This window comes from Typopeltis vanoorti, chromosome 19, assembly GCF_054136105.1.
Source record: "Typopeltis vanoorti isolate ZY-2024b chromosome 19, IOZ_Tvanoo_1.0, whole genome shotgun sequence".
NCBI lineage: Eukaryota > Metazoa > Arthropoda > Arachnida > Uropygi > Thelyphonidae > Typopeltis > Typopeltis vanoorti.
The window spans coordinates 63873238-63897899 of NC_143567.1; the positions used below are offsets into that span (position 1 = coordinate 63873238).

General features: G+C 34.1%; 1 protein-coding gene across 1 annotated transcript; it reads right to left on the bottom strand.

Moving 5' to 3' along the window:
• Window positions 1-7460: 7460 nt before the first annotated feature.
• On the bottom strand, window positions 7461-24364 carry LOC150096181 (uncharacterized). Its single transcript, XM_090409397.1, has 7 exons — window positions 24326-24364; window positions 23017-23076; window positions 22834-22906; window positions 15093-15192; window positions 12190-12319; window positions 9190-9428; window positions 7461-7698 (listed from the first exon to the last, which is right to left on the bottom strand). The coding sequence occupies exons 2-7, from the start codon at window positions 23072-23074 to the stop codon at window positions 7555-7557; spliced, it is 744 nt and encodes a 247-aa protein (XP_090265523.1). The 5' UTR covers window positions 23075-23076; window positions 24326-24364; the 3' UTR covers window positions 7461-7554.
• Between the last annotated feature and the right edge of the window lie 298 nt (window positions 24365-24662).

Below are 24662 nucleotides of genomic sequence, written 5' to 3' on the forward strand. Positions count from 1 at the left end.
ATAAAATTTTAAGACAGAAAAAGCGTCCCATGGTGGAGGGGGTGTAAGTTTACATGTCTCAATCACTTTTATGATTATAATTTGTGGCATTTTTTACTCGATCCCAGGGGCGGGGTTTCCCGTTGCTCTCCCTCTTCGGACAAACATGATCGTATGATTGAATTTTTATCGATGTATGAAAGTTTAGAGAGTGCATAGCGCATCAGCGCTATCTTAATTGGTCCAATGCAATTAATTGCAGGATAACTTTGAATTCTTCTATAGTTGGGGGAACGATCGGTTTGTTTTAGGATTTATTAGAAAACAACAATGAAGGAGAATGCTATAGTTGGCTGGTATATTTGGAATACTCAAAGATGAAAATATGTGACCCATCATTTATAAGACATGCAAGAATAGCAAATGAAAGGAAAGAATAAGTGTGAGTAGAAATACTTTCATTAATGTAAGAATGTTTTCAGAAAGATGTATGAGTCTTTAACTGGAATAAATGCAAAAATATAATATTGGTGATACTGATATTTCGGAGATGAGCACCGCACGTAGCACACACCCGTATATTAGCCCTGGTTATATATATATATATATATATATATATATATATATATATATATATATATATATATATATATATATATATATATATATATATATATATATATATATATATATATATATATATATATATGAAATATATATATATATGAAATATATATATATATGAAATATATATATATATGAAATATATATATATATGAAATATATATATATACATTTCACACTGCCGATCGCTTAATTTCCCATTGCCAAAACAACTTTTGTGGGTAGGTCATTGTCCTGATGGAAGATGATTTTTTCTTCTGCAAACCGGAAATTTTCTCACGAATTTTTTAGTCTAGCCTGGTTAAGAGATCGGAATGATATTCCCCGCTTATAGTTTTACCCTTTTCAAGATAATTAATAAACAAACTGCCTTTAACATCCCAAAACACTGATGCCATGCACTTTCCTGCTGATGGAACTGACTTTGTCTTCTTTGGCGCTGAACAACCGGCTTCTGTCCACTGTTTTGATTGCTGTTTGGATTCTGGTGTGTAATGGTGAATCCAAGTCTCATCCGTAGTAATAAATAAACACAAAAAATCAGTTTTATTCTTGTTAAAATGCTCCAAGCACTGTTAAGAGATTTTCATGTGAGTGCGTTTTTGATCTGGTGTAAGCAAGGACAGCACCCATCTTGTACAAAGCTTTTTCATTCGCAATTCTTCATGCAAAATTATATCCTACACATTCTTTTCAAATGCATATAGTCTCAGCACTTTGACTCACCGGTCCTCCAATACCATATCGTGGACTTGATCAATGATTTCTAGTGTTGTTACACATTTTGGACTTCCTTCACGTGGATTATCTTCAAGGCTGGTACGGCCATGTTTAAACTCGGCAGCCCATTTCTTATTTATCGAAAACGAACGAAAAGAGTGTCCATGAACGTTTATAAACTTCGAATGAATTTCTTTTCACGTAAAACCTTCTTTTACAAAGAATTTTATAATTGCATGATACTCAATGTTATCCATTTCAAGGGATCAACACTTTTGCTTCAGATAGCTATATAAAACAAACTACTTCATAGAATGCCTTGCAATTTCGCTTGGATGCTTATGACAGATGCACCAACTTAGAAAAATAAATCTTTCTACACACATATATATATATATAGAAAGTTTTTTACTTTGGGTATAATATATGTTAAAGATACCAAGCTATTTTAAACCTGTTTTTTTTTACTCCATTTCTCAAGTAAGCAAACAGACAAATAAGTCAAGTTTGCGCCTGCACGTAATGCAAGTCGTAAAGTAGAACAAGTCAAGGTAACTCGTTGGTAATGTTGGAATAAGCTCTGATCACTATTCTTAATATTTACCCTTAATGCAAAGCCCTACTTAATAGAATGACTTGCAATTTCGCTTGAATCAGAATATTATTATTTTAATAACGGCTGGTTGCAGTTGGCTTATATCATAGAAAATGTTTTAATAATATATATTGTGGATTGAAGCGTTTCACAGAATTCTGTGAACTTACAAGCTTTGCCATCGAACTACCGGCCTATCGGTATTTCTGGTGTGGTAGTGAAGATTTTAAAGAAGTTGGTAAGAACTCGTATACAGAAATGGGTAGACAAACAAGCTATACTCTGCTGGAACAGCATAGCGTTACTGAAGGAAGTTCATGTTTTAGCTATTTGCTCATATTTTATAACAATGTTACGGCCTTGTTAGTTAAAAGGAATGGATGCACTATGATAATGTTAGATTTTTCTAAGGCATTTGATAGGATACCACACGAAAAGCAATTGCATAAACTGGAGAATATGGGATTGGAATATAATCTCTTGACTTGGATCAAGGGATGGTGGAGGGACAGATATCAAATCGTGGTATCCAGGGTGTGAATCTGCCAGATTTGAGGTAACCAGTGTTCTCAGAGTTCAGTTCAAAGGGGCCATTATTGTTCAATCTATACATTAACGACATCAAGCAGGGTCTAAAATCAGATGTACTATTGTTTGCCGATGATGCAAAGAGTAGTAGGGCAATAAGGGATACTGCTGATATTCAGCAATGCAATTACAAAATGATTTCAATAGACTGGAAATTTGGCAAACGTTTGACAATTGCTATCATTTTAATGTTAGTATGTGCAAAGTTATGCACTTTGACGTGATTATAGTTCCAGTAGCATATTATAATTAACGGGGTTTTGTTACAAGAAAGTGATGATCATAAGATCTTGGCGTAATGGTGGATAGATAAGTTCAAAGATCACATAGCAAATGCCAAAACCACATGCCAAAACTACAAAGTTACAAGACAAAACCACACATGGATTATCGTGCACAGATTTGTCTCCCGGCTTCCAAGGGGATAAAGAAGCTGTGGATAAGGTGCAAATAAGAGTTACAAAGATTATATACGGATTATGGAATTTTGATTATGAGGACAGATTATGAGCATGTGGATTGAAGACTCTGGCTAAAAGGAGAAAGAGGGGTGAGAGAGGTCTATAAACGTTTGAATGGGTGTTATAGCATTTCAAATGATGAAATTTTTCGTTATATGGAAGGTATGGAGAGAAAAACGGGGCATTCTTGGAAGTTAAGTTTTTTCACAGTCAAGAAAGCGGTAAGAGCTTGGGTTTTTCTCCCATAGAGCATTGAGTGAGTGAGTGAAATAATTTCCCCTTAGGGGTACTAAGTGCATCTAGTGTGGATGAATTAAAGGGACGGTATGATAGCTGGTTAGGGTTCTTTATATCCTCTCTCGATGAGTCCTTGACTCCCTGGAAGTTTCAGATAATAATAATAATAATAATAATAATAATAATAATAATAATAATAACATAAATCTTATGAAATCAGAAATCTTATTTTTAACGTTTTCAACATTTTTCTTAACCTTCTCGTAGATATCGTCTTATTATAAAATGGGCATACTTTGCGACCTTATCAATTATGAAGGACATTTTTACTCTCCCTCATCTACTTCGGTTTGAAAATTTATTTTCGGTTTGAAAATTATCACAGGAACTCAATCATATTGAGTTCCTGTGATAATTTTAAACTTTTGTGTAAAACCATTTGCGAAATGACTAATGAGTAACTGTGAAGCTTTCGCAACATGATTAAAATAACAGCTAGTAGCCAATGAAATTGAACTTTATATTTCTATGAAATATCGACTTTTCAAACAGTTTCTGAAAATATTATGCTCAACAATGATTTGAGCATGCTGTATACCACGGATGTGACGCGTGGTTTTTTATACATTCTGGGATTTATTTTAACTCCATAGTCCACAAGCTAAATCCACTGTAGGAAGATCAACACATTTTATATAACTGTCAGAAAAGATTCTTTATTAATTCTTTGTGAAGATACCGAGTTTCTAAAATATTGGGGAGATGTTTCATTATGAATAGGATTCACCAATCACACATTTGGTTCATTAAATGACTCGATAAGGATTATTTCATTATGACGTGATCACAGTTAAAGAAATCCACTTACCAAATTTCCTAAAAAACATAATTCTTTTGCAGTACATATTTTATGTGTGTAATAATGCTTCGGTCTATCTAATACCAAATCTAATTGTTTCGATGCTAATTGATTTCGGGTTCTTCAGAATTCATTTGTATCATTTCTACTTGACTTCTCAGGTGGAGTTAAAGTTTAATCCGTTTAAGATTAAAGGTTAACTTACGGAAACAATAATGAGTATGACGACTTCCTTTTTTAATTACCACATAGGGGTTCAATTAAAACCTACCAGATCATATGTAAGCAGTTGTAATTCTACGAGAGTATTTTATCCCTAATAATATTGTTGTTCATCTACCTGAATAATAAAATAATGAACTGCTCAATTGTGTGCTGATTTTGATTACTTGCTGATATTGGAATTAAGAACGATCTGGTATGAAATCAAAGTGAGCATCCTTTGTTACGAGATTATCCATGGTCTTGCATAGCCTATCTTGCCTGGTCTTGCATAGTCAAACTACAGTGTATTTCTTAGATCTTAAAGAACTAAATTTTATTTTATGTATTGTCCCCCTCCTACTAAGAAATTATCAACATGGTTTGGCCTTTTACACTAATTAGTGTCTGCAGTACTTTAGTATTAAAAATAACCCTTCTCACCTCTCCATCTCTTTCTCTCCTCAACATGTTAAGCTGAATGGCCAGTCACAGATTATTTGTCTTTAACGCTGAGAAGGCGTTGAATAAACTTTCTATCTAAAATTAAAATAGATCTTTCATTTGCTAATAAAACAAATCTTCCTCGTTTCGCTCATGTGTAATGGAGCAAAATACGAGTAGGTATTTGAAAAGACCATACTTAATACCATTGTGTCGTGTAAATCAGTAACTCGTGGTAAATCATATATGTTTTATTTTTGTTTTTTTAGGAATAATCTGTTTAGGCAATGACGCATAATTGTTTTCACATAGTTTATTTTCAACTAGTAGTTACAAATTACATCCATTCAATTGGAATTCTTATTTATTATTTATTTGGCGGCCTATTTAATTTCTTTCCAGACATTTCCCAGTTGATCTTTGTAACCTTTAAAGAATTCCAACCTTTGGGCTATGATTTCGGCATTCACGTCATGGATATAGTGAACTGAAGGAACTGAAACAAGAAAATGATTTACACACACACACACCATCCATCCATCCATCCATCCATCCATCCATCCATCCATCCATCCATCCATCCAATCCATCCATCTCATTCACAGTCTGCCCCTTCCACTCTTTACAGGAACTGTAATTTCTATTACTGTTCTGAAAGGTCTTTCTTGAATCCTTTCAATGTATCCAAAGCATTTCGACTTTCTTCTGTCAGTACCCTTAAGCAGCCTTAAAATTCTACTGATCTTTTGTAACACCCATTTATTTGTATGCGTTTCAGCATAGGTTATCCTCAACAAACGTCTGTTAACACCACAACTCAAAAGCAGCTAACCTTTCCTTATTGGACCTATTTGGGTTCTACATCTCACATCCTTAGTCAACGTCAAGCGTCTGTCTGGAACCAGGTTGTCAACTCTAGAGACTGGCGAAGGATCAGTAGGATTACAAATCTGTTAAATGTACTAAATGTATGATTTTGACGCGGTACAACATTGAATCCGATTGCTATATTGCTCTATTTAAATAGCAATTAAAAAGAGAGAAAAGATCATTCCGTGTTCTCTCTCTCTCTCTCTCTCGCATAAGGACACGAAAATCGCAACGCAAATAGTTATTGGTGTCGCGTTTGGTACCTTCATTCCATAAATACAGCTTTTTATAGACTATTTTAGCAATGACGCGGTTAATCTTTCTTAGTCTATTATGTCAGTCAATGTGTGTGTGTGTGTGTGTGTTCTAAGCGCAATGCATGCGCCATGCAATACAATCTTGTTTAATTGTATCGCATTGCGATGGATTCATCATTTGCTGTTGAAAATGCTGCAACTTCTCATAAGGTATTGAGGTAACTCACATTCAGTTAAATAGCTCACATAAAATAGTATTATATCCTAAATAGAATGCGAACTTGGGCTCTTTCTAACCAAACAGTTGCCGTTATGGGGTTGTTTCAATTACCCTAGTCATCTTTAATTTGACTATTCATAGTTTCGAAGCGTATGTTGTTGCTTGTTACGACTGTGAAAATCAACCGTTGAAAATGTTGGAAAAAATTGGCTACGGCAGAATTTGTTATTCTTTTCTTGCTGCATAAGGGGTTTTTGACATTTTCTCATTCCAAGAACTGGCATTTCATCATTTACGTATTTTATTCACTTCATTCTTTAATAGGAAAAAGTCATCGGTGGCATTTGCTTCCTTAAATGACTAGATAATTATTATTTCATTATGACGTCCTCATAATTAAAGAAATCCGCTTACTAAATTTCACGAACAGAACGCTTTTGCAATAAATGTTTTATGTGTGTAATAATGCGTCAGATTTTCTAAGACTAAATATCAAATATTTATGTCAAATCGTTTATAATTCTGTTACGATGCTAATTGAGTTCTCGTTGCTTTTGAACTTATTTGTTTCATTTCTACTTGGCTGCTCAGATGAAATTAAAGTCTAATCCATTTAAGATTAAAGTTCAACGTATGGAAACAATAATAGCATGCGTCACTTTAAATTACGATATAGGAGTCATATTTAAACCTACTATTCCATATGTAAGCAGTTGTTCTACGAGAGTGTTTTATCCCTAATATTATTAGGGATAAAACACTCTCGTAGTGTTTTATCCCTAATAATATTAGGGATAAATTCATCTACCTGAGTAATAAAATAAAGAATAGCTCAGGTGTGTGCTGTTTTTTCTTACTTGGTGATAGGGAATTAAAAACTACCTGGCATGAAATTGAAGTGAGCATCCTTTGTTTCGAGATGATCCATTGCGTTGTGTAACCTGTAACTGAATGCTGTCAAACTACAGTGTATTTGATAACTTTGAGAACTATATTTTATGCAGTGTTCTCCTCCTATTAGAAAAAAAACAACACGATTTTATTATTACGCTGTTTTAGTGCCTGAAGCACTTGTGCATTGAAAATAATGCTTTCACCATTTTATCTCCTCTCTCCCCTCAGCATGTTAAGTTCAACGATCAGTCACAGATAATTTGTCTTCATCTTTCAGCGGCGTTGAAAAATCTTTCTAAGTAGATATGCTACTTTAAAATAGACGTCCCTCGTTTCGCTCCTGTGTAGTGGAACAAAACAGGCATCATGATTCGGAAAGAATAGGACACGATGAAATCGTGTCGCTTAATTAATGTTACTGTGTCGTGTAACTCGGTAACTCCATGTAAAGCATGTCTGCATATGGTTTATGTGTTTTCATAATACTTTTATTTGAATTATGACACATAACTACTCTGACATAGTTTATTTTCAATTAGTTACAAATTACATCCGCTCAATTGGAATTCTTGTTTTATTTTCAATTAGTTACAAATTACATCCACTCAATTCGAATTCTTATTTATTGCTTCTTTGGCGGTCTTTTTCAATTCTTCCCAGAGATTGCCCAGCTGATCTTTATAACCTTCGAAGAATTCCAAGCCTTGGGCTATGACTTCTTCGCTCAGTTTGTGGATATGGTCACGAAACTGAAACAAGAAAATGATTTATATATATACACACACGCACACATATCATGAAATTACGTTTAGTATCACAAATATCGCGAAGGTGGCAAAAAGCTTAAGAAATGAAGGAAAGAGTTTTGTTCAAAGAATTAGAAATAAAAAAGGTGAGATGAAAACTGAAGATAAAAATTGTAGAACTCTGAAATAATTGCTTTCAAATAAATCAAGAAGTGACAAAATAGTGAACATATTGAGGAAGAATGTAATAAGTAGGAGATATCAATACTTGAGCTAGAAAAAGAACTTCAAAACCTGAAAACTTTTTCGGACGAATTCGGGAGATATTGCCTTGTACTGTAGATGAAATTCCAGTTGTATTAAGGCAAAGTAAGAAGAAATGTTAGCAATACAAATTGACGGACTGAGACAAACATTCAGTTTGCTCGACAAACTTTCGGAATGATCCCAATTAATGAACACTAGTGAATTTATTTTACCCAATTCAAGGAATAACATATACCTCTGGCTGGATAACACGAATTGCATTTGAAACACTCATCCCCTAAAGACTGTCTTTCCCCTCTCATCATCCGAGAAAATCTAGATGTTTCCAGATTAACTAGATCTGTAGAAATCCATCTCAAAGAACACATCAAAGATGCTGATAAGAAACGAGCACATTAGTCAACATTTCATATAAGAACAAATCAGATACTTTTGTAACGTGGTGCTCGCCAGACCAAATAAGTATGGACATTTCAAGCCACGAAAACCTCAGATCATTGACACGTACAATTTGTTCTCAAATTGTAAGTGTAAGATGTTTGAACGGTATCATAGTATTTTATTACCTTCAAATTTTCAAGTCCATATTACTTTAAATTTTCTTTAAAAAAAAAACAAAAAAAAACCTCTAAGACATTGCTTTTGTCTAACCGAGTATCTCAGTTCTAATTGAAAGTGTTCTTTCATCGTCCATCCGAACTATATTCAGATTATTTATTTATTTTTGTATTATTAAATTATTCTCCAACACCTCTCCGAAGATTCTGGAATTATATAAAAAGGGAAATCTATTACAAATGCTGGTATTCGCTTGCTTTAACATGAGAATTTTTTTTTTGAAATTCATTTTATTTGTAAAACGCTTTATGACATGAATTAATATCCTTCAGTGAAACATTGTCTTGTCATATCATGTGTTTATTTTATCTCAAGGAAAAAAAAAACTTTAGATGTATAAGGAAACATGCAAGAAGTAAACCATAAATGTTTCATTACATAATTATAACAGTAAAGGCCCATCCATAAATGACGTAACATTGTTCTTTAGGGTTTCAGATCTTTGAATTTACCCTCTCTTATGAAGTGAAATTATACTTGATTCGCTGCTTTCATAAAAATCGAAATGAATCCTTCTTGGCTCCATTCCCTCCTCAAAACGTTACGCAATTTGTGGATGAGCATTAATATATTCAGTTCTTAAATTACTCACTATTATATAACACTCACCTCACGTGCCAGTTCTTTAACGGCATCCTTCTTGTCCTTTATTTTCTGGAACACATCATCCTTGAGGTTCACTACCCACTCTCCGAATTTGGCAAGGTGTTCCTTTATTTTCAATTTGAGTTCACCAAATTTTTCCTTCATGTGTTCCCACATTTCCTTGAGGCCACGCGATTCTCTGTGCACGCTGTATGAAGCTTCTTCTCCGCCTTCCTTTTCTAGTTCCTCTTCCTTCTTAAGCACTAGATTTAAAAAATGTTCTTTGTATTATAATCTTACATTTAATTCTACAGTTAGGTAGATCCATGATTGTCTATGAAACAGTTATACACTATAACATTTTTTCATCATTTAGAAAAGGTGAGGAACGTTGACTGAATAAGAAATTCGTTTTCGTGGAAACAGAGATACGTTTGTATTTTTTATTTTTTTTATTTAGAAAGTTTTTTTTTTAATAATTTGTGAGATATCACTCTATTTTAGGAGAAGTAAACTGCACTAATCCCAATGATAAAAGCTTTTCTGATCATACTGTTTTCAATATTATATTATCATACGTCTGGAATTCCGAAAATGTTGTTTATTCGTTGTCATTCGTAATTTTATGCATCAAACCCAAACCTCATATCAAGAGAAAGCTTTAGACTATTAGGCTTAGGTCATCAAATATCAGTTGGGATGGCAGAACCTGGTATATTGTATTTCTGACTCCTCCGTTACGCCGATATTTATGCACCCGATCGTAAAAAGGATGTAGCGAGAGACGTTGTTCCATATCACGGGTTTCCCAACGCTCTAATCAAGTGAAATCTGTGCTGTTCATTGCCTTTGTTGTCCGCGCGGTTAGCCTAGTCGCAACCATATGCCTGGGGAAGGAGTGTTCTAAGTTTCATTCCCGTTCGCGACGTAAGGAGCTTAAGAATCTTTCTCAGCCATAACCAAGTTAGCCGGTCTTGGGTGTAGACAGAGGGTTTCCCCCCCAGTTTATCTGAGGTTTTTCATCATCCCTTAAGCAGGCAAACTGGCCTCGTGAACATACAGGCTACAGTCATAGGATATAGTACTTAATTCCTTATTAGGAAGGCTCAACCAGTCCTAAGAGGCGGTCGAGGAACGGGGAGAACCCCACACGAATAAATAAATAAATAAATAAAAAATTAAATTGCCTTTGTTTAATATAGGACTTGTTGGTAGCTGTCCTTCTACCTTAGAAATAGACTATACAGCACTTTTTGTAGTGTGATATTGATAATTTGTGCGTATTCCATCTGAATGAAATATTACTATTTATATTATTGTAATGTGTGGGTGTGCGCGGGCGCTTTGAATTTCAGTTAGTATTGTTCCACAAAACACACACACACACACACACACACACACACACACACACACACACACACACACACACACACACACACACACACACACACACACACACACACACACACACACACACACACACACACACACACACACACACACACAAAAGAAACATCTATTTATACAATTTATACAAAAAACCCTAATCCATATAGATGTTTACTATTGGCTCTTTGCTGTCCATATAATCTGAAATGACTTTTTCAAGATTAGCTGGGCAGTATCTACGTAACAATTTCAAACTGTCAATTATCAGGTTAGTAATTCATAGTAGTAGATGGAATTCATTTGTTATCTAAAGACATTCGGTAACCAGGTGGGCTGCCACTATATTGTAGACACTGTTTCAGTATTCACGATATGTTTATAGTACAATATCTCATCTCATTTTCCTTTTAACCTCTTTTACCTTACGGTGTCAATTATTAATCATCGGACCTCAAACCGTTCACAGGATAAGGTGGTCAGCTCTATGCCCCGGTATATCCTATGTCCGTAGTGTTGAGTTCTCAAGGCCGGTTTGCTTGCTTTGTGGGCTGAAAAACCCCAGGATAAAACGGGGAAAACCGTACTTGTCCACGCCCAAGACCCACTAACTTGGCTATGGCCGAGGAAATTCCTTCAGCTCCTCACGTCATCGACGGTAATCGAACGTGGGATACTCCTTCACCAGGCATATGGTTGCGAGGCACACAGCCACTAGGCTAACCGCGCGGAATATAGTACAATATATGAAATGATAACCTCTAATCAATGCTACCGTCTTGAAAAGAGTAAACATGAACTTGGTCAAAATTCAATGGAAAACTATAAGTACGAAAAGACTACAACTTGGTGTAGTCTTTTCGTACTTTTGTTGATACTTTTGAACTCACAGTTTTAATGATTAAGCATGAACCTATGTTTTTTTTTTTTTTTGTATGAGCTGTATACATATTTTCGCTTATATATGTATACATATTAACCAAAATCCTGTTCGTTCGCGTATGAGACCGGCGAAGTCATCTTCATTTGAAAAGTTCCTATAAAGAGGTTCTTTGCGTCATAGACAGAATTCAAACCCAAGTCTTTCCAAACAAAAGGCATCGTCGTTTTTCACTGTGAGTGTGTATGTGTGTGTGTATGTGTGTCATGTTAATTTGATGGACACTATTTCCTGCATTTGTTCTAGGATCTGAAATGATTCCTTAAGTGCAAATTGTGTGTGTGTGTGTGTGTGTGTGTGTGTGTGTGTGTGTGTGTGTGTGTGTGTGTGTGTGTGTGTGTGTGTGTGTGTGTGTGTGTGTGTGTGTGTGTGTGTGTGTGTGTGTGTGTGTGAGAGAGAGAGAGATGTGGTTGTTTGTAATTGTATAAATGTTCTGCTAATTATTTAATATTATAAACGATCTTTTAAAAATAACTCAGTCGGAAAATATAGTACAACACGTGAGCATTTAAACGTTTCTCATCTCATATAAAGTACAAGTACAGCTGTACTTGAACTTTTCCTCCTAGCACTGCCTTCGGAATTTCATTTCCCCAGAAAGAAATATTTCCACAGAATAAAATATTTATATCTTAAAACAAAATATATAACACAATTGTGTACGCTTTATCATTTTCTAATAGCCATAAATAACTTACTTTTCTTGATTCTCTCTATTATTGAGATGGGTAGCTTTGTGCCCTTTTCAATGAGCTCTAGCAACTTATTTTTCATTGTAGTTCCCATTGCGGTATTACCTCCCAAAAATCCATCAATGAAGTCAAGAACCTGTTAATGAAATAAAAAAGAAACAAACAAAAACGATGGTACAATAATGGATTTCTATATTTTATAAACAAAACCAATGCATTATGTTTTATAACCAGTTTTAGTTAACAAATGAAATGTCTGCTCTAAACAAATTATTTATTTAATCCGACACATAATGCGCATCATAACGAAGATCTGTGTGCATCATATATTTTAAAGACGACGACTAAAGGTTGTAGGATGATGTTCTGCGTTTTATTGAACTAAAACCCAGACCATGTCTCAAGATTCTTTAAATTCTATCCGTTATGATCATGTATTTCTGTTTTCTTCCCAAATCGCAGATGACATTTATAGGGTGTAAGATAGGCTAAACTGGATTTATGTTCTCTCTCTCTCTCTCTCTCTCTCTCTCTCTCTCTCTCTCTCCCAATCGCTTGTTTTTAACAGCTTCAATATGTTTTGGCATGCGGATCGCTGCTGAATGTTGGGTTTATTCTACACAGAACACGACTAGCGGATTTTATAAACGAAGTGTCGTAGTTTCTTGAAGGATAGAAGAAGTAGTTTAGGAAAATGAAAAACCGCTGAAGAACCTGCTTAGTGGAGTTAAAGGAACTTTTATTTCAGGAGGTGAAAGTCTTTCCCCAATTTTATGCGTTACATTTTGGACATAAGACAGCGTAACCACACCCGTGTATTTTTGTTTACTTGTTGATACTTTCTCGAGAGATAGAAAAATATTTTCGATCGTCTTGTGGTTGCATCCATTTAAAGATAGTGTTCGGATGAGGTATTTAAGTTGTTGATTTTTTTGTTGATTTTTTTGATATTTTTTCCTAGGTTAATTATTCATAAAGACAGTAACGGGTGATTTTTAGATGTAGCATGGAAGTCTATCAGTGCTTGTAGGTTTTCTGTATACCGAAAAAATGAAATTTTCCCAATTCAGAGATCTCTGGCGGTAAAAAAAAGGTTGAAAAAATGAACTGTAATTCAGAGCAGAGTTGATATTGATGATGATGAAATTACGTGTGCGTTTTCAAGATTCCTATTTTGCTGCTTATTCTAGTTTTGTGTTACGTTCTTTATATTCATTTTCTGTACTTTTCCGTTTATTCTCTCTCTCTCTCTCTCTCTCTCTCTCTTTCTTTGCGTGTGTCAGTTGCTTTTATGTTATGCTATTTCCCTCAATCATGAAAGGCGTTTATTAAAAGGAAAATGCGGTTATGCAAGAGATTTTTCGTCATACGGTGCTGAAAGAAAAGAGAAAAAGTTATACATACATGCATACATACGCTGCTTGGAAAGAAGTCAATGGATACCCTCATGGGTAAGATTCATCTGCCATGTAACGAATCTTGTGTTTGCAGCAAGATTCGGTGTGATGTCATTGTCAATTGTAGGAATATCATGCTCGAAAGTCAATGTAACTGTGTCCGTGTGAAATGGCTGCTAGAAAGAAACTGAGGTAGTTTGAAAGAGGTGTTGCAATAGGATGCCATGCTACAGATCTATTTTTTCGATAAATTATTAACAAATTTGGCTATCCCAGGTCAACAATCAGTAATATCATGCTGAGATTGAAGCGCAGAGAGTCAAGTGCTACCGCCGTGAATGTTTCACAACACTGTGTTGTGAAAGTTAAGCCAAATTGCATAACTAGACAATTACTAACATTATAATGACAGCCATTTTCGTTTGCCCAAATTTGCAGCCTTGTTAAATTATTTCGTAACATCCTATCCACCGTAGGATGTTACAAAGGATATTATATAAAAACCATTCGTCCCAGGAAGTTGAAACGCAGTTCCAGTAATCGACTAGAACACGAATGTGCACAAAAATATTCAGAACCGAGGCGCACCACATCAGTTTCCATAGTAGGATCGCGATATGCAAGCTCCATATTCCTAACCAACATGCAGCGTCGTCTTCAATGGTGCAAAGACTGTGCAGAGTATGAAGTGGAGCTTAGAAAGTTGTGTTATGTAGGAACGAATCACGATACACCCTCTACCGAGCAGATGAACGGGTGTGGGTATGGCGGATTCCTGGTAAACGTCTCTTACCAGAGTGACCCAACTGCGAAATTCGGTGGTGGCAACGTGACGGTATGGTCTTGTTTTTCTTGTTTTTTTTTACCCCATAGCCCTCTATTTGTGGCGCCAGGAACATTGAACTCCGAGAGGTATCTGATCACTCTGGATAATGCAATGCGTTTTATTTTGTGGCGTTTTTACTGGACTGACCATTGTCTCTTTCAGCAAACAATGCACTATGCCATAAGTCTGCTGCTGTAACTGCGTGGGTTTTGGACATGAACGCCACCACACTTGACTGACCTTCACAGAGTCCTTATCTGAATCTGGTATGAACTGAGCCTCGAGTGAGATCAAGGGACGTTCGCTCGCAACAGTCCAGGATCTCATTACATGCCTACAAGAAGAATGGTCCAAAATTTCCATTGATCGCTATCATACGCTTGTGGAAAGTATGCCCCGTAGGATTTCTGCAGTCATCGCAGCGAAAGACCTTTCTGCATTTTATTGAAATGGACGCCGTGTCTGTTTGTTCTTCACATTATGGTTTCAGTTGACTTCTTTCGGAGCAGTGTACATCACACAAACAAAACTGTAATGTTAATATATTTTAAAAAAAGGTGAGATCAATTTTAGATTATCGATATGTCTCAAGTCCTCATAAAAAGTATTTTCATAGCGCAATGCGTCATAAAATCATGAAACAAAAGTTTATTTTTAAGCAAGGAATGACATTCTATTGAACTTACTCCGGTCACAACTCTTTCGTTAATTTCTCCTGCTTTCGTAATAGCTTGGATAACATGATCAAGCATCCGAATTATAATATTTTTTAAAAAGTCTGGAATCCTAAATAAATCGAAAAGAAAAGTATTTAACCTCGATTAAGTTTGAGTATATTGTATTTATATTTGTGTACAAATTCACGAATAAGAGCAACATGCGATATTTATAAAAATATCATTATTGGATATGGACATAATGAATGTTGAAATAATGTTTTCCGAAAGGAATACGTTACAACCATCACATTACATCACAGGTAATTTTGAAGTATATTATTATTATTATTATTATTATTATTATTATTATTATTATTATTATTATTATTATTATTATTATTATTATTATTATTACCTGAGACTCCAGGAAGTCAAGGACTCATCGAGGGAGGCCACACATCACCCACACCGGTTGTCATACATTCGCTTAAATTCATTCACACTAGCTGCTTTCATTACCCCTAAAGAGAAACTATTCCACTCACTCATTGTTCTGTGAGAGAAAAATCTAGCTCTTATCCCTCACTGCAAAGGAACTTAGCTTTCGATGGAAGCCTCTGTATTCTTTCTCTACCTTTGATATAACGAAAAATTTCATCGGACGATATTCCATAACACTCATTTAGGAATTTATGGACCCTTATCATATATCACCCCCTCTTTCTCCTGTTACCAGTCTGTAATCCACCCACTTGGAATCTGTGCTCATACTCTAAATCCCATTATCCTGATATAATCTTTGTAACTCTTCTTTGCACATCTTGCAAAGAAGAGTTACACAGCTTCTTTATCCCCTTGGAACCCAGGAAACCAAATCTGCAAACAATAATCCAGGTGCGGCTGTATCAGGGGGCCTTATAAAATGGCAACTGACGAACATCGCAATTATTTTCTGAGTTGTATTTGCAACTTTTGCTATATGAATTCCTATCCATCATTACGCTAAGATCCCTAGCATCATCAGTTTCTTGTAGCATAACTCCGCTAATATAATATTCCCTGGAAATCTCATCATGCAAATTGCATAACTAGACAATTACTAAGATTATAATGACAGCTATTTTCGTTTACCCAAATTTGCAGCCTTTTTAAATTATTTTGTAAGTGATTGATAATAGTCCGCGGTTAGCCTAGTGGCTTTGCGCTTCGCAACCATATGCCTGGGGAAGGAGTGTCCTAGGTTCGATTCCCGTCCACGACGTGAGGAGCTTAAGGATCTTCCTCAGCCATAGCCAAGTTAGCCGGTCTTGGGCGTGGGCCGCAGGGTTTTTTCCGCCAGTTTATCTGAGGTTTTTCATCCTGCAAGCAGGCAAACCGGCCCCATGAACACACAGCTTACAGTCATAAATACTTACTGCAAGGAAGGCAAGGAAACCACCTTGCTCATAATCATCTCTCCCAAGAATGGTAGCATATAGCTACCCTCCCGCGGCCGTATGGCAGATGGGAACCAGAAGAAGAAGATTGATAATAGTAGCATCCCTGTATGCCCTGCCTATCTTCTCATCATCGGCAAACAGTTCTATACATATATCCTTCGTAATGTCATTCATGTATAGATTGAACAACAATGTCCACTGATCCAAGTCAAGAGTTTATATTCCAATCCAATATTCTCCAGTTTATGCAACAGCATTTCGTGTGGTATCCTACCAAATGTCTTAGCAAAATCTGGCATATCATAGTGTATCCATTACCTTTATCCAACTCGGCCGTATCACTATTATAAAATATGAACAAATTGCTAAAACATGACCTTCCTTGAGTAAACCCATGCTGCTCCTTGCATGGGTTTTACGAGTTTATATATATATCAAACATGAAAATTTTCAAGCCATTTCTAGTCTCTAATAAATCGGCAGCAGGTGATCTCACACTACCCGAGGAAAATCACCAAATTTCCTAATGCCCTCTAGATCCATGACTGCCGCACTTAGAACATAAAACTTGTTGATTGAAGATCACTTGTGTTCACTTGGTTATCATTTAATTCAGTTTGCGATTTCTTATCCCAGTATCAATGTCAATTACTGGAATCCAAACTATACTTGAGTTATGTATGAAACATTAAAAGCAGCTAATACATCCAAAGAAATGAAAGACTACAAAATTGAAATATTGGAAATAAACGACACAAGATGGAATGGAGAGGGATTGATCCAGTTGAGTTTTGGAAAAAGAATATACTCTGGAAAAAGGATGAGGATAGTACACATGCAAAAGGAGTGGTGATAATGATGTCCAGTAAATAGAATGGGAACCAATTACAGAAAATTACATAAAAGCAAGCTTTAATTCAAGATGTATTATGAATCAACTAATAATGCAGATGAAAAAGACAAATATAAACTTTATGATATATTACAAAAATAATAAATGACACAAATCCTACAGATATAATAATACTATTTAAGGAATCTAAATGCGAAAACAGGAAATGATTGTATAGGTAGAGAAATGATAATGGAAAAAGAAGGTATAGGAAATGTAAATGAAAACGGAGAGATGTTACTGGATTTCTGAATGGTGAATGAATTAGAAATAGGAGGATCGATCTTTAAGCATAAAAATATACACAAAGTAGCAGAGAGAACACCCGATGGCAAAAAATGTATAACCAAATAGACCATTTAATGATGCAAAATGGAGATGATCTCATTTAGAAACATTTAGAGCAGCAGATGCTTATACAGACAATTTTAGTAACAGGAGAAATTAAAATAAGATTAATGAACACAAAGAAAGCAATGGGCAAAAATAAAATGTATAACATAAACGAAACATAAAAAATATGGAAACTAAAAGAAAATATACAGCAGAGTTAAAAATAAATATGATGTTTCTTACTCAGACCAAACAGAACGAACGAGGAGAGTTCAGAAGCATAGAAGAAATATGGACAGGTATTAAAACATACATAAGGAAGCCGAAGAAGAAATACTAGGAGTCGATAGAAGAAAAGTCAAAGAATGGATATCTTCTCATAGAAAACTTAAAATTGAAGAAAGAAAAGAAATTCAGAAAAAAGAATACAATATAAGAACAAAATCAGCTTACAAGAGAAATATAAAGAAATATATAAAGAGATAAAGAAGATATAAGAACAGATAAGAGAAAGTTTATTGAAAACCTACTATACGAAGCAGAAATTGCAGTTAGAGGTAATACTAAAGCATTTCTAATATTACATGAATAATCACAGGAGATATTATTAAAGACAAACAAGGAAATAAAATAAACAATAATAAAAAGAAAATAGAAACATGGAATACAATACTTCAAAGAGATAATGAATAGAGAAAAACATAAAAAGAAATTCAAATACTACAAAGAAAAGAAAAATATTGCAATAATTGGAGAGGAATATAATTATTAAACACAAGTAAAATACTAACAATAATGATATTAGATTAGAAAAAATAAAAAGAAAGACTAAAAGCTAAGAAAACACAAACAGGATTTAGAACCCACAGATCATGCATAGATCAAATACCAACACTAAGAATGATAATAGAGCAGTCGATAGAATGACAGTCAAATTTTTATATTAAGGAAAAAGTTTTTACAGCATTGACAGAGAATCAATATGGAAGTTAATACCATATTATGGTACACCATGTAAAATTATCAATATAGTTAAACATTTAAGAAAAATATATAAAATAGAGATCGTGCAAAATGGAGAACATTTAGAAAAGTTTGAAATTAAAACAGGAGTTTGACAAGGCTACGTTCCATCTCCAACAATATTTCTTATTATTGTACTTCATGAGAAATGCCATGAAAAATACAAAAGTGGAATTTAATGCCACTATAAAAAAAATTAAAAATAAATAAACACAATAAATAAAATGAAAACAAAAATAATGAAAATAAATCCTATCTTTCCCACTCATCCCTTGGGACAGGTTGCGTTCCCCCACTAATAGAGGCTTATGATGAATTAATGCTGCCGATTCGTCATTCTAATCTGCATTCCCTAAGGGCGATATTCATGACTAATCCGTGTATGTGCTCACCGGGTCGGTTTGGCTTCTAGGGGATGAAACATTCCCTATCTCGATATGAGATCAGCTAACTCACCTCTCGTCAAAAGAGACCAGATAAATAAAGGTTCCTCACTTCTAGTGTTGCCAATTTAGCTCTTTTGGAGCTAGATCTAGCTCGTTTTTTTTCTGCCCTAGCTCCGAAAAGTTTAATCTAGCACCTAGCTCCAAATCTAGCTCCTTTAGAACTAGTTTCAGCTCTTTTTAGTTGTTTTTATAACTTACTGTTAAAGAAATTGTTTTGAAAGTTTTTCAGATGTTCGCATTTCATAAGGAATTGTATTGTAGGTTTGGTGCGAGCATCGTACACGTTTCAAATGCATGATGACGTCAGTCAGTCACGTGGCCCAAACAGCCTACCATTTTGTTACCTTAAAATTGATAGCACCGCTACAAGTTAGTCTTTGCACAGTGTTCTGGTTGGTAGTTACGATAGCGAGCGGGAAGTTTACAAAGACTGATCGTAATTCGTTGCAGTAAAGAGTTGTATACCGTTCTTTAAAAATGACAAAGAGAAAAATAAAGCTTACAAGCAAAAATTTAGGAGGGAGTGGTTGCAAATAGGAATATTTAGAAAGTGGTTGTGTGAAGTTCCTGTTGACGCTACAAAAGGCTGCTCTAAGTTTTGTCGATGTGAAACTTTGCAAAACTTCCAGTGGCCTTTTGTAGCGTTAAACTAAGAAACATCTTACTGCAGTTCCATATTACAAATATGCTTGTGAAAAAGTCTGATGAGACCGCAAACTTTGAAGGTAAGTTAGCATTATTTCTTTGTTGTCACTCATCATTCAACAGTTGCAATCATCTAGTAGATCTTTGCAAAAATTTTATCCCAGACAGTCAAATTATGCCAAAGGTAAAAATGCACCGAACTAAGTGCTCGGCAATTGTAAAGAATATTCTAAGTGAGCATTTTGAGGAAGATCTAATTGTGTACATTTGAGATGGAAATTTCAGCTTGCTAATAGACAAATCAAATGAATATAACAGTGAATAAGTGAATAAGATTTTAGGAATGGCCATCATTTATTATAGCAAGAAATTCAACAAAATTATGCATACATTTCTGAGCATGATGGTTCTAGAAAAGTGTGGTATTGTGGCTGCACTGAAAAAAAGAGCTCTTGACCAAGAAACTGGACATTAAAAATCTCATTGCAATTGATACACACAATGCCAGTGTTATGGTTGGTGTCAATAATGGCGTTTATGAACTACTGAAGGCATATATTTCCTACTTAATTTTAATTAGTGTCTATGCCATTCATTACGACTGTCAATTATCTCACACTTGTGCAAAATCTCTCCCAAGAAAATAGGAATTTTTAGTTGTTGAAACGTTGAAACGTACAAGTGGTTTTCATGTTCTTCTTCAAGACAAGCAGCTGTACAAAAAGCTGTCTCAAACTATCAACGAAAATGATGCTCCTCTGAAAATTATAAGCAATTGTACAACAAAGTGGTTCTCCATTGAACCTGCAGTAGACAGAATTCTCACCCAGTGGTTGGAATTAAAAATCACTTCGAAGTCGTGAGTGTGACTGAGAAATGTTACAAAGCTCAAATTTTGTGGGAGAAGGTGAAAGGAATCTGTTGTACCTTTTATTTTTGCATCCTGTTCTAGTTCAAGTTCAGCAATTTAACAAAAGTTTCGAATCTAACAATGCAGATAAGATGAGATTATTTGAAGACCTTTCTCGTTTGATTCGTTCTATTGCTAATATGTTAGTGCTACCATCATCCACAGTCGACCCTCGACTCTCTAGAGTCAGAGATTGATGACTACTTGGATCCCAATCCAAATCTTGGTTACAGATTTGAAAGAAAAATTTCAGAGTTGATGATACAAAAGAAAATATCGCAAAATGATGAGCGAAATCTTAGAAGTAGAGCAAGACAGTTTCTTCTTGGTCTCTTCAAGCAGCTTAAGCAAAGGTTGCCTGAAAACTTGAATATTTTAAGAATGATCTCTTATTTTTCTCTTGACAATACCCTAAAACATATAAAAGAACCTGTTACTCCCATCTTAGAAATAATGCTGAAAACAGAAAAAGATATTGCTGCTGCTGAATACCAGTACAATACTATCCGCTTAAATAAATGAACAAATATAGAAAAACACTGAGCTATTCTGGACTGAAGTACGAGAATATAAAGATGCACCTGGAATGAATCCATTTAAAGAAATTGCTCAGTGTGCAACAAATTTATTAATGCTGCCAAATTCTAATGCGGAAATGGGAACGAATTTTTAGTTTCATGAATGCAGTTAAAACTAAAATAAGAAACAAGATGGAATTGCCAATGCTGACAGCTATTTTGTCAGTGAAGTATGGCCTCAGGCGTAACAACAAGTGCTGTACAGACTATCATTTACCAGCATCTACATTGAGAAATATATAATCGATGGGCACATATAATAAAGCTGAAAATCTAAGTGAAAACCTGGGTGAATGAAGCGCAGAAGACCACATGGAAGATGTATTTAGCCACTTATATGCAAGCATCACTTCAACTTGAATAAAGTAAGTAATTTAAAAGTATTAGCTACTACTTTTAAAATTTTAGCTTCAAATTTTTATTTTTAACTCCTTTTTAGCTCTTTTTTTTTTTAAAGATTTAGTGTTTTTAGTAATTTTCATTTGGCAACACTACTCACGTCACTGACGGGAATTACACCTAGGTATTTCCTACCAAAGGGCTTCGTCTATATCGACTGAGCTACGGAAGCTCATTTTATGAAAATAAATAATAAACAAAAATTAGACAGCACTGGATGGTCAAAGTTAGAAACAGTGGGGATCAATAATAAATAATCAGGGAGGAACAGAGGAAGATATAAACTCTATGATACAGAGAGCACAGATAATTTTAACATGTTAGGAAAAATATGGAAATCAAAGCAAATAGGCTTATAAAAAGGTTACTTAAGACAGATTCAGTTTTATTCTATGCATCAGAAACATGAACAACAACCAAATCAATTGGGAAAACTGCAAAGCTTTGTAAATAAATGTTTAAGAAGAATTCTAGGAATAAAATGGCCAGAAATATTGCAAAAAAATGAACAAAAACCAATAATGTATGACAAGAATCAGATAAAATGGAGATGAATAGGGCATGTACTAAGAAAACCAGAAAAGGACAAAGTCATTAGACATTGTCCTTTTCTGGTTTTTAATGTCCATTAGACATTAAACAAGCATTAGAGTGGAATCAGCAAGGAAGGAGGAAGAGAGGTAGACCAAAGACGAGCTGGCAGAGAGTAGTAGAAGAAGATCTTGGAAAGATCTGGATACAGATGAAGACAGAAGAACAAAACAGAGTCGAAAGGCGATCCGTAGTCATGGCCGATGTTTCCCAATGGAGTGAAGAGGAATAAGTAAATAAGCGAGATTACAAAAGCCGTGAACTTACAATTAATCAAGTTTTTTGCTTATTTTAAAGGCTTATCAATAAAATGATTAAGTTACGCGAGTTTAATTATTCAGAATCATGTTTGCAAAATCGTTCTAATATTTACTGTTTATATTTGGTGAAACAAATTAAAAATTGCATTAAGCTAAAAAATATTATTTTAAATAAAAAAAATAGAAGCAAGAAGAAACTTATTTTATAATTAATTAATAGAAATGAATTAAATGACATAAAAAGTAATTTACAAATTAATATTTCTAAGCTCCTCTTCTTCTTTATTCGTTACTCGGACATCGTCATCTACCGAGAATTGAAATTCTGCAACAGAATTTAAATATTAAACAATAATTCTCTGAATCTGTGCCTATTTTATTTTAATATTTAATTTCTAACAACAAAAAATAACTTAAAAAAAACAATTTACTTACCTCGGATAACAGATGCCATACAGACACCAACAAGGCAGGCGAGGATAAGGAACTTCATGGCTAGAAGATTAAAAACGATTAATAAGATAGACATACATTATTTTATTATGTGTATAGAGAAGTATAATTAAACTTCAATAAGACGTTTTTTTATTTTAAAGCTTTTTAGGAAATACGTAAGTAAAAATTTACATTTTTCAGGCTCGTTTTTTTTTCCAGTAAAATAAGCTCGTAATTAACTATTCCTGGAAATTGTCAAATTAATTTTATCATAGTTTCAATATTAATATTAGATTAAATATTAATGTTAATAGTAGTAATATCAATATTCAATATTAGTTTCAGTGTTAATCTTTTATAGGTGGATATACTTATAGCAAACATTTCTGAAATCCTGATGCATCTTAATATTTAATCCTGATAATCCTGATGCGTGTATTTATAAAGTCGTTTCTGAGATGTTTTTCTGCTAATTTTAGAAAATATTACTCTGATAATTAGATACTAAAATTAAAATTAAAATGTTAACTAGATACGAAAAGTGTCTGAAATTTTTATGGGAAAGAATATTATGTATTAAGTATTTATCTACATTCTCTGGTATAAGTGAAGACCAAAATGAGTAGATATCGTTCTGGAAATTCCTGACTCAATTTTAATATTTATTTCTAGTATTATTTATTAAACGTCCTAGTTTAAATGTTTAGATTAAGTAAATCTTTATTGTAGAACTGTATTCATGTAAAAAGTAGCAAGAAGAAAATATTCAACAGAACAGTAAAGATGTATTGTACAGCTGCCTTAAGTATTACAGAATTCTTTATAAGCGATGGAAGCTTGTTTTTGATATTAAAGAGATATTTTATATGCAGGAAGATAAATTACTCTCATTGATAATAAACTCAAAAAGAAAGGAGAGAAAGTAAAAAAAAAAAATTATACGGCCAGAGGTGTATTTCTGGATGATGTGCTTAAGCGTTCAATCAACACGAATTTCGCTATGCAAAGACGGCATTAGCGAGAATGGTAGATGATACGTGTATACACTATATGACTATTTTGGACATTAATTATTCTTTCGCTGCTTGAAAGAACATTCTATAAACTTTAAACTTTATAAAAGGTAGGTTTATTTTTGAAGTGACATTTTCCTTACTACCTAAAGCTATAACTGATCTAAGTATTAAGCAGTTTAAAAATATAAAAAATATATTTGTTTAAAAATATATTAATACAATAACGAGTATATAGTATATAAGTTAGAAAGCAAGTAATTCACAAAAAGATAATGAAAAAAAAGAAATCATACCTGGTTCTTAGGATGCACTGAGGTACCCAGAGTGTCGAAGTATTTAACTTACTTCTATATATATCGTTTTCATATCAGTTAAGATTTAAATAATTGTTGGTTTTTCGAAAAACAACCACCTGTTACTGATATGCGTTATCAACCTGAGAGCTGTCCATATGCCTACTGAATACCATTTATCAAATTCATCATTATTATAAATTAATATCATGTTAGCCGCAATATGCAAATAAAAAGAAATACAAATTACATAGCATTTTCTCTCGTTTCATAAACATATGAGATCATTGTAAAATTGGATGGTATTTTTTTTTCTGTAATCACTGTCGAAAAACAA